Consider the following 10,861-nt stretch of genomic DNA (forward strand, 5'->3'; position numbering starts at 1 on the left):
GAATACTGGACGGCGTCCAGTTGTAAAGGGCTGGACGGCGTCCAGATGTGCTGAAGTTCACTGTCCTGTTTTTTCGTAATCTCCCTTCATTTGGACGGAGTCCCAATCATTTTGGACGACGTCCAACATATCTGAAGCCTTGTTTTACTATTTTAGAGCGCTAATTTGACCATAACTTGTATCGGGATCAACTATGATGATATCACAACTTTTCGAATGGTCATAATTCATCAAAACTCTTCACAAATCACTTTCCAATACAAATTTGCATATCTTTGTCTATTACTTGTAGAAACGCCTTCATTATCCTTGATTCTAGAGTATTTCACACGATATTGCGAGAGATATATATAATGTAATTGAGCAATATCATACACCAACACCATTTGGTCTGCGGTGAAATTCTAATGGTGTTTGCCTTTTTGGGATTTGATTAAACAAAGTGCTTATCTGCTTTTTTTTAATGAGGTTTAAGTTACTCAATACTCATATACTTTTTCATTTGTTTCAATGTAGGCTATATACCTCGAAAAGTACCAGTGTAGGTCACGTACTTTTTAAAAGTGTATCGATGTATACAAAAGGTAACCTGCTACATGCTAAACCGGTCATCTTCATTAACCTGCTTTCGCTTTTGCTTCTGCTTCAGTTTAAATCCAAACGTATGGAACATTGTGTTTATCTGCTACTTATTTACTAATGAACAAATACTTAAGAATAAGCAATGTGCAACCTTGCCGTGTGTGTGATTGTCTTTTAATTGAATGATTAAAAGGCACTGAATGTTGAGTTGTCAAGTATTCAACGTGTTTGTTTGTAATGTCATGTATAATGACAAAAAAGTGTATTGAACCATTCAGAGTTAAAATATTCTGTTAACTTTGGCATATCTTTTTCTTGAATATCCTCCTCTAGAACACTTGTCAAGCAACTATATATATACACACACCTTATTTACTAATGTAAAATGTGTGTTAAATCATTCAGAGCTGAAATAATCCTACATAATTTAAGTGTTCATTTAAAATGATTATCCAACATTGTCATTCAAAATCAAGTTCAGTCAGCACCTTTGAATCATAAAAATTTGAACCAGTTAGCCTTTAATGATCTTGTTTTAGCGATTTATCAAACGCAACTTCACCTATATCAAACATGTAACTGCTTGAAGAGCAGAGGCGGAGCCAAGTAGTAATGTGAGGGTGCACGTGCCACCACTAAATTCTTCTTTGTGTATTACTTTGGCCCTATTAAACTTGGGTCCTTGTAAATTTCAAAGCCTTTTAAGTTTGTGCCACCATCCAATAATAATAGTGCCATTGAGCCAATCCAAATAATATCACGCTCAACATATTATAATTTATATTGGTTCAATTCTTCAATACTCCGTAATGGATTTATAATGAATTGCATGGCTCTAAATAACAAATTTCATGGTTGCTGTTTATAATTTTTTTTCCGGTTAAAAATAATTACGTAGTATCCTATACGGAGTATTGACCAAAACATGATCAACACATTTCAATATTAATTATAGAGTGATCGTTGTTTTTTTTTTTTTTTTTTTTCACTTGAAGTAATACTTACACTTTGTTTTAAGTAATTATACATAAATAAATTTAAATTTATTATTCATCATTTTGTTACTTGACATCACCGATTTTTTACTAGAATTGCTCTTGGTTGTTCGTTTTATGTGTTTCTACATACAACTTAAAAAATGTTGATTATATACTAATGCAATGCGCAAATGTTTGTATTGAATTATAGCCATTGAATAACTTTATGTAACTCGATAAATTAAAATTTATTTTGTGCCACTAACAACTTGAAACCCTGGCTCCGCCCCTGTTGAAGAGAAGCAGTTACAAACACCCTTCTACAACAACAACAACAAAACCCAATACCACATAAGTGGTGTATGGGGGAGGTGAGATGTAGACAATCCTTCCCCTATCCGAGAATAAAGACAAGTCATTTCTCCACCCAGAGTGAAAACACCCTCAAAAGTAGATAAAGTCATCCCTCTCTCTATTCGACGGATAGAGAGATTGCTTCCGAGTGGACCTCCGGCCAATAAGTAGGAAAAAGTTTTTAAAAATAAAATTAAATAAAATTAAAAATAAAATTAAGACACCATGAAAATGGTAAAATCAAATTTTCATGGGTTTTAAATCATGCCTGAAATTTAATTTAGGCTCTAAGAGTCAGTCAAGTCGCCAATAAATCGACGTTTGATGTCGACTCAATAACTAGAGCCTTAAAATGTAAGACTTCTAAATAAATTACCAAATATGAAGGTCTTCTCGTAGTTATAGTTGCGACCATGGGTCACAACACTCTCTTCACGTAACAAATCCACTTGAAAGCTGACGTGTCCGATTGCTTGATTAACATCGAGAAATCGAGAATGATAAAACGAAAGTTCTCATCTTTATAGTTGTACTAAGATATTTTTATATCTGAACTATAGTGTCATTTTGACTATATAAGGCAACAACTTATTTAAGTGGTATCAATACTTTATAAGGTCGTGTGTTAAAATGCACTTTACCACACTCACACAGTCACACTTTATCATCCCTCGATGAATCCTTAGCGATTTATATGTTTTACTCGATCCTACAACTCTTAATTAGATTATATAGCAAACTTGTAATGCATTTTATATATCAAACCAGATATATAACCCATGCAAAGCATATGCAATAATCTCATTCATTTTTTAGAACAGAAACTTTATTAAAAAAACAACGCTCCTAGCAAGGCGCTAGAGTAGATTAAAACGGATTAGATAGCCATTGACTAACAATTTACAATCCACCTCAAGGTTTTTTTTTTTTTTTTTTGAACGACGATATTGTCATCGAATTCTCTCATTTGTCACCCACACACATGTTAGGAGAAAGCTCTTTACACACCATCGCCGCATTGAGTACCCGGTGTGCTTTGGATTAAACTAAGAGGCTTAAGGCATGCACCATATCACCCCTCTGTCCTTGAGAAAACCTTCCTCCCAAGATTCGAACCTCCGCCTATTATTTTAAGGACGTGGTCCGGGATTAACATAGGAGTTGTACCACTCAGGCGATGCCTAAGTGGTTCCTACTAGGGATGGCAATCAACATTCGATCCGATGGACATCCATCCGATCCGATCCGCTTAAAGCGGATATTGATGATCTTAAATGGATATGAATACGGATATGGATGAACCTAAATGGATATGGATATGGATACGGATGAAATTTTTTTATCCATGGATATATCCATTTACACCCGAATGCATATACAAATACATGAATATTGATATATGCATATACAATAACTATTACAAATGTATTTATCATTACACATACATTTTACTTGCAATCATATATTGAATTCACTATGAGTACTCACAATGAACATACATATATAACTTAATAAACATATAAATTACACATTTAATTTGTCATAATCTATGTTTGATAATATATTTAACAAATTGTGTTCAATCTTCGAAAAGGATTAAACATTCTGGTGGAAGGATTTCAATTTGAGTCACATTATATTTGTTTTTGTTATACTACGTTTTTGTTTACGTTACATAGTAGAAAATTTTATAACATTTCTTAAATATTCAATGGATATCCAATAACCCGCTTAATCCATTGGATATGAATATAGGTGGTTGAACTGAATTTAAATGGATACGGATATGAATATGGATGAACAAAAATTAAATGGATATGGATGTGGATATAGTCTCACCTGATCCATATCCGATCCATCGCCATCCCTAGTTCCTACCTCTAGTCTTAACCCATGTAAAAGCATATATTTGAATAAAATCAACAATATCACTTTTCTTCATATTTTCATATGCAGAAGAGATACTACTTAATATGGTAACATAAGTTATATCAAAACAACCTTCCTAGCAAGTTGCTAGAAAAGAAATCACAAGGGATTAAGAAGTCACAAGTTTCAATTTTAAACTATATTTCTAGCAAAATTTATATATGGTTGGATGCATGAAATGAACGAATAACCGATTTACCTAATTCGGCAAGAAAAGAAAAAGGGAAATGATAAATCCACTTATATTTTTGATAAATTCACTCACAATCATGCTTAACATTTATGTACAGTACAAGTATTTAATGTATGATATGAGTAAATTTATCAAATACACAAATAAAAATATCATTGCCCAAAGAGAAAGGGTGTTATCAAATGATTTTTGTTCTAACAATATGTAAACAAAAGCCGATCCAACACATGCTGACTTACTTTTCAAAATTATGTATTTTAATCTATTTTCTTAACGCAAATAATTTGTAACATGGTACCTAACCCATTTGAGATTGTGACCTCAAATAGTTGACAAGAAAAATCCAAGAAAAAGCCCATTTCACATCCCCTATTCGTCACCAAAAGAGCAAATTATAAATATCAAGTAAATCCACCATCCATCACATAAATCCAAATCGAAGCATAAATATGATGGACTTTTTATTTTTAAACAGAAAAACAGACATAACCACTGATCCCATTGTTTAAATCGTCCAAAACAAACAAATGAACTCTTACGTAAATTGTCAAAAAACCTGTTGAATAAACTAACGGAGAATTCGATGAAGGTGATGGCATCTGATGCTTCCTTATGCTGTTACAATCTGGACCAATCATTGATCTTTGAAACTAACTAACAATTTATAATAACTACATAAATGAACACCACGATATGCAAGAAATAATGACTATAGATTTTTAATTGCAAAGTTAAAGTGCATCAAAAATAAGTGTACCATAGAGTGCATCACAATATAAACTAAAATGACTTGTGTTGTGCCTAGTAAGTTGTTAATAATTGTTAGTGTATATCAGTATATGTATATATACAAAAATACCTTTTGTAATTTGGTGATGAGATATTAATTTTAATGATGTGATGATGACGTGGCAATGATGTTCAAATGATGTGCCATGTATACTTGTAAACCGGTGATGTCATGCTAGTTTTGATGATGTGGTGTGTTGGATAACATGACAACGTATTGAGCTGCCAACATCAAAAATTACCATATACCAAGTGGCATTTGACATTTTAATTTTATGATCTTGAAAAAACATATTAATCAAAATGACCAAATTACCCCCAAACATGGCTCGATTTGTTGTACAGAAACGTATAACTCGATCCATAATGATTCATGACTGTAACAGAGTATTGACAAAAACAAAAATTTGTCATAAGCTGCCATTAATGCATTGGAAACATCGTGGTAGACGAAAACACAACATGCCCAAATTACGCACCACTTCATATAAATATGCACACACATACACACACATAACAGAAACTAACTACAAGAAGCATAAGGAAGGATATCAGCAAAGCGTAATGGCATTAATTGCAGTAAAGATTGAAGAGAACACCTTACGTAGGTCCCTCAGTACGGTTGAAAATGAAGCACTAGAACCAAGACGTGTAAAGAGACGAAGAAGAGATCTTACGTTAGATACAAAAAGTCAACAGTTGCAACCAAGTCAACCCTCGGATCAAGCTTCACCATCGACTGTGAAACGAAGTTCAAAGTTTCGTGGTGTGAGTAAGCATCGATGGACGGGTAGATACGAAGCGCATTTGTGGGATAAACTTTCTTGGAATGTTACACAAAAAAAGAAAGGAAAACAAGGTAATATTATCTTCATTATTTTCAATTACTGTTATTCGTTTAAAGAAACAAATATTAATTAACCTAATTTTGTTTCTTCCTACTCCGACTTCCATCGGGATTCTGGATGATACGCTCAAACTGTGCAGTTTATCTTGGTGAGTTTCTCTTTCCGCAAAGCATTATGTAACAGTAGTAGTAGAGGTAGCAATTTTGACCCATTTACTTATAAATGGGTTGAAGCAGGCTATGTTATATCTCAAATGGATTAGATAAAATTGCCTAAAGTGTATATTTGCAAAGCACATACAATAGAATCCTGAATCACTTAAAACTATCAAGAATCACTTGTTAATTACTGGAAAAGATTAAATACGTTACCTGGTTCCAAAAAAATGCTCGTTTGACTCGTTACCCAAACGTCAGCATATTCTGACCTCTACATTAAACCTAAAAATCAAAAAGTTAACATCTTTTATGTGATTATGATTCAGGGGCATATGATGAAGAAGAATCAGCAGCAAGAGCATACGATCTAGCTGCACTGAAGTACTGGGGACCATCAACCTTCACTAATTTTCCAGTACGAAACTTATCGCTAGCAATTTATACATCATACATACTGACTAAAAAGTTTTATGTGCTAATCGACCTCTAACTTTTGTGAAGGTCTTTAATTATGAGAAGGAAATCGAAATAATGCAGACTGTAACTAAGGAAGAATATCTGGCCTCACTACGAAGGTAAGATTCTAAACAAATAATAAGATGATGAAAGGTTCTTTGCATAGTAAATAAATTATTTTGTATTTTTATTTTTCGTTTTTTTAGGAAAAGCAGTGGATTTTCAAGAGGAGTATCGAAGTATCGGGGAGTAGCAAGGCATCATCATAATGGAAGATGGGAAGCCCGTATCGGAAGAGTTTTTGGAAACAAGTATCTTTACCTTGGAACTTACAGTAAGATAACTGATCAAACTTTGCACGATTTATTTATTAAAGATGATGATAAATGAGCCCCGCACTGTAATATGATCATAGGTGGCTATTTAAACGCATTTACCTACAGATGTGTCAATTTAGGTTATGTTTATAAAACTAAAAGATGTATCTGAAAAAGAAATGGGTGAAGTGGATCAAATGGGTAAAAATTCATCCCAAATGTATTCAGATGCTTAAGACCTTCGTAATTGCTTTACTATTTTAAGAACATAACATACATTAATGGTTTTTAAGTTTCAATTAGGAAAATGATGTTTGCAAGTTGGCCCAATTCCGTTTGGCCAGTATAAAAACAAATTATTTCAAACCAATGCCCAAACCCATATTGACCCATTACCCAATATGCCAGACCCACTAATTTTCCACCTCTAAAAATGATACAAGAGAGATAATAATTTGCAGTTGCAGTTATAAATACAAAAGTTGGTTACTTTACCATTTTTCATATTGTAGGCACCCAAGAAGAGGCAGCTCGTGCTTACGACATAGCAGCAATCGAGTACCGAGGTGTAAACGCAGTGACCAATTTTGATTTAAGTACTTACATAAGATGGTTAAAACCAGGAACACAAACTCCAACTACCTTTCAAGAGCCACAAACACACACAGAATTGACCATTACACCTTTTAGTAACTCCGGTTTAGTTGAGGAATCGGGCCCACATTTCCTCGACTACAACAATTCCGTAGTAGAAGAAACGAGATACACACATAAACAAGAAGTGTTTGAAACCAATTTTCCATTTAGTCCAAGTAAAAAGTCATCTCCAACAGCGCTCGGGCTACTATTTCAATCATCAATCTTTAGAGATCTTGTTCAGAAAAATCTCAATGGGAGCGATGAAGAAGATGATGTGGATTACAAGAAAAGTCAACCGCAGATGGTCAATGATGAGGAGTACACCGGGTTGTTTTATGAGACTGATGATACCTTGAATAACTTCCCTTTTATGATGTCACAAAATTACAAGCTCTGATTGCATGTATCGGCCGAAACAAGTGGCTCTCTTTGACATAATTTTAAGCTATAAATTTAGGGAAAGCGCAGGGGATTGTTACTTTTTGCGTATAACTATGTAAATAAAGTTCCTAAGAATTAAAAAGCTCTTACGAGTTACTTGCAGGATACTTATAGTAGCTTGCAGATGTTACAACTTAAAAGGCTACATGATATATCGTTTCCCATTATCATTTACAGGTCAAAGTCAACTAATTGAAACAAATTTTCAATAAAACATCGCCCTGCTCTAAAGCGTACATAATATGTATGCGTGTCTATGATACAATTTTTTCAGAGAATTCTGTTAACATCAGCCAAAGCATTGTAGTTTCTATTAGATTATTACTAATGATAATTTCAAAAATCGTATTTGAAATAATGATCATGCCGCCCACCTCTAAGCGAAGTAACAAATTTCCAGACCAAAACTAAACTGACCCAACGCATAACTGACTTAATTATTCTGACCCAAATGGCCAAATCCTACCCACCAATTATGCTAGCTCTAATCAGAGTTATAACAAGAATGTGTGAAGTTCTTGATTTGAAGATTCTAACATAGAACCTAAATAGCAACATATATATAACCTTTTCAAGAGACAGGCACACACAACTGAGAGCAGTTAACAAAAAATATTAAAATCTATCCAATTTAACTTCATTATCGGAAAAGGAGGAACAATCTAGAGCAGATATCTCAACTATAAAAAAAAAAAAAAAAAAAAAAAAAAAAAAAACTATTTCTAAAACAAACCAAGATGTTCCTTAACCTCAACCATGAACCATTTCATCTTACAGTAATACAGCGATGTGTCTTTTACACCACTAAAACTGCTTCCTTTTGTTGCTAAACAGTTTGTCTCTCTGCGAATAAGCATACAGAAGAACAACGAAAATCCCTATAGACATCAAAAACGACGCCCATGGAAACGGTGGGTCCTCAAAGCAAACAAGTGACGCCTCCATATCTTGAGACGCATGATACACAAGCGAATGAATCGCATAAAGATCATGATCAGATGACCTCAAGTAATACAAACCCATTTCAAAGTCCAAATGTGACAAAGAAGAAACCACTTTATCAATTTTATATTTAAACAAATTCCATCTTTGTAAAAACTCTGATAATTGATAATGTGGCAGAAGCTTTCTCTCACCACCATGGGCTGCTATGGATTCAATAACATCAAGTGCACTTGTAATAGTATAATTCAAAGATGTTAATAATGTATTTCTTTTAGCAGCATCTTTTTGTATAAACGATAACGAAGAAAGCTCAGAAAATGGCCCAAACGGTGTGTGTCCAACACTCCATGTATAATCAACCAATGTACTATTATGCTGTGCACTCCAAACCAAATGGGTCGGTGACACACCCCACATACTCTGCAAAATGGACCCCACGAGTGGCCTTTCAAGGTCCCTAGTTTGTGTAAACACATGACGCCCATTACAACTATAATCGCTAACAGTCTGAGTATTCTTCGTCCTAACAGCAATTACCATATCCTTAAACGCAACAGACTGATGATACCGATCAAGCAACAAAATTGAATTCACATCCAAGTCAAATATATAAACGGGTAAAACCCGCCCGAAATCCTCTTCCGGAAGCTTCGCTAACCTCCTAATCTCATCTTGAGACTCCGATAATGTCTGATGAAGCCGCTTAGAATCCAAATACTCACTAACAATCAATGTATAATTATCAAACAAGTACCTAGACGTATACGATGTAGTCGCTAATGTAACTGCAAACGAACAAAGCGAACACTCCGCCATATCAACATCATACTTCTTAAAACTCAATGACTGATCACCAAACAACAATCCACTTTCAACAGCAAAATTCTTCTCAATCTGACCAAAATCCAACCCTTTCTTATATTCATTGCCAACATCAGGACCATGAATATGTATAAACTGAACAAGCAATGTGTTTTCAAAAGCAATAGGGATTCTTAAAGAAGGAACAAGAAGAACCTTATAAGCACTGTAAACTAAAGAAGCTAAATCAGCAAGTAAAGCTTTTTGAGATTTAGGTCTACCATGTAAAGCAGTTAAGGGATGAAACTCGCCACGTGGCAGCACACCATCACCTGATAAAGCCGGCCCGTAGTCAACCGGTCCAGCACTTAAATCAATCCACAAGTAGCGGTTTTTTCCGGTCCAGATAGTTCCAGAACATTTAGTTACACCGAGTGATGAATCGCCTGTATCGGTGTATCTATACCCGTAGGGTTTCGATTGCGCGCCTAAATTGAGTAAATAAATAAACACGTGACTGTTTTCAATCTTGTTATTAGGTATTTCCTTTTCGTAATCATGTTTAATTATAGAGTCAATTGAATCGTACGAGATTGAAATTAGGTTAGATCTGAGCGGCGACGGAGTAGTAGCGATTTCCGATTTGATTTTATTCGAGAGAGACGAAGAGAGCGAGGGTTGTGAAATGGAGATATCGAAGGAAGGGGAGTGAGTGAGAGAGAGACGGTGGTGGTTGTCGGAGAGGAGAGGAGTGATGACGTGGAAGTGATCGGAGGTGACGGTGGCGGAGAGGAAAGAGTGGAGGAGGGTGGCGGAGGAGGAAGGGAAGGAGGAGGTGGGGCCGACGAGTTTGATGGTGACTGGGACGGTGATTTTGAGGGATGAAAGAGAGGAGGTGGTTGGTGGTGGCCGGAGATTGGAGGAGAGGGATTTTTTGAGGGAGGGGGAGAGGAGGAGGAAAGTGTCGTTGGTGGCGGAGGGATCGGTACGGGATTGTTGAGAGAGGAAGGAATCTAGGCCGAGAATTGGGGTGGAGTTGGTGGTGATCGGAAAGATGGAGAGGAGGATTACGGTGGTGACGACGACCCACATGGTGCTCATTTTCATCATGGACTTGGTAACTGAAAACTCTGTGACTAAATGACTAGTAAAAATGTTACAGTACCATCTCTAATTTAGTTAGACCGTGTTTTTTTAATTACTTTATTTATTTATGAGTGTATCAATATTAATTTTTTAATTTTAATTTTTAATTACTCTATCAAATCAAAGAAGACAGAATTTTAGAGTAATTTTTATCCTGTATATATATATATATTTTTTTTTACAGAAATATATATTATATACTATGTATTTTTTTGAGCAAAAGTTCGGAATCACCCAGGGACCCACGTGTTCATCTCACAAAGTTGCATAACACGCATTAACTGCT

General features: G+C 35.0%; 2 protein-coding genes across 2 annotated transcripts; one reads left to right on the forward strand and one right to left on the reverse strand.

The window, feature by feature from the left end:
* The first annotated feature begins 5,388 nt into the window (after nucleotides 1-5,388).
* On the forward strand, nucleotides 5,389-7,639 carry LOC139863625 (AP2-like ethylene-responsive transcription factor AIL1). The gene is made up of 5 exons (XM_071852238.1): nucleotides 5,389-5,683; nucleotides 6,157-6,245; nucleotides 6,332-6,405; nucleotides 6,493-6,620; nucleotides 7,116-7,639. Exons 1-5 carry the CDS (start codon nucleotides 5,389-5,391, stop codon nucleotides 7,637-7,639), a joined length of 1,110 nt encoding a protein of 369 aa, XP_071708339.1.
* A 631-nt stretch (nucleotides 7,640-8,270) lies between these two features.
* Nucleotides 8,271-10,560, reverse strand: LOC139862449 (uncharacterized). Its single transcript, XM_071851055.1, has one exon. It carries the CDS (start codon nucleotides 10,537-10,539, stop codon nucleotides 8,488-8,490), a length of 2,052 nt encoding a protein of 683 aa, XP_071707156.1. The 5' UTR covers nucleotides 10,540-10,560; the 3' UTR covers nucleotides 8,271-8,487.
* Nucleotides 10,561-10,861: the final 301 nt, after the last annotated feature.

This window comes from Rutidosis leptorrhynchoides, chromosome 8 (genome assembly GCF_046630445.1).
Source record: "Rutidosis leptorrhynchoides isolate AG116_Rl617_1_P2 chromosome 8, CSIRO_AGI_Rlap_v1, whole genome shotgun sequence".
Lineage (NCBI taxonomy): Eukaryota > Viridiplantae > Streptophyta > Magnoliopsida > Asterales > Asteraceae > Rutidosis > Rutidosis leptorrhynchoides.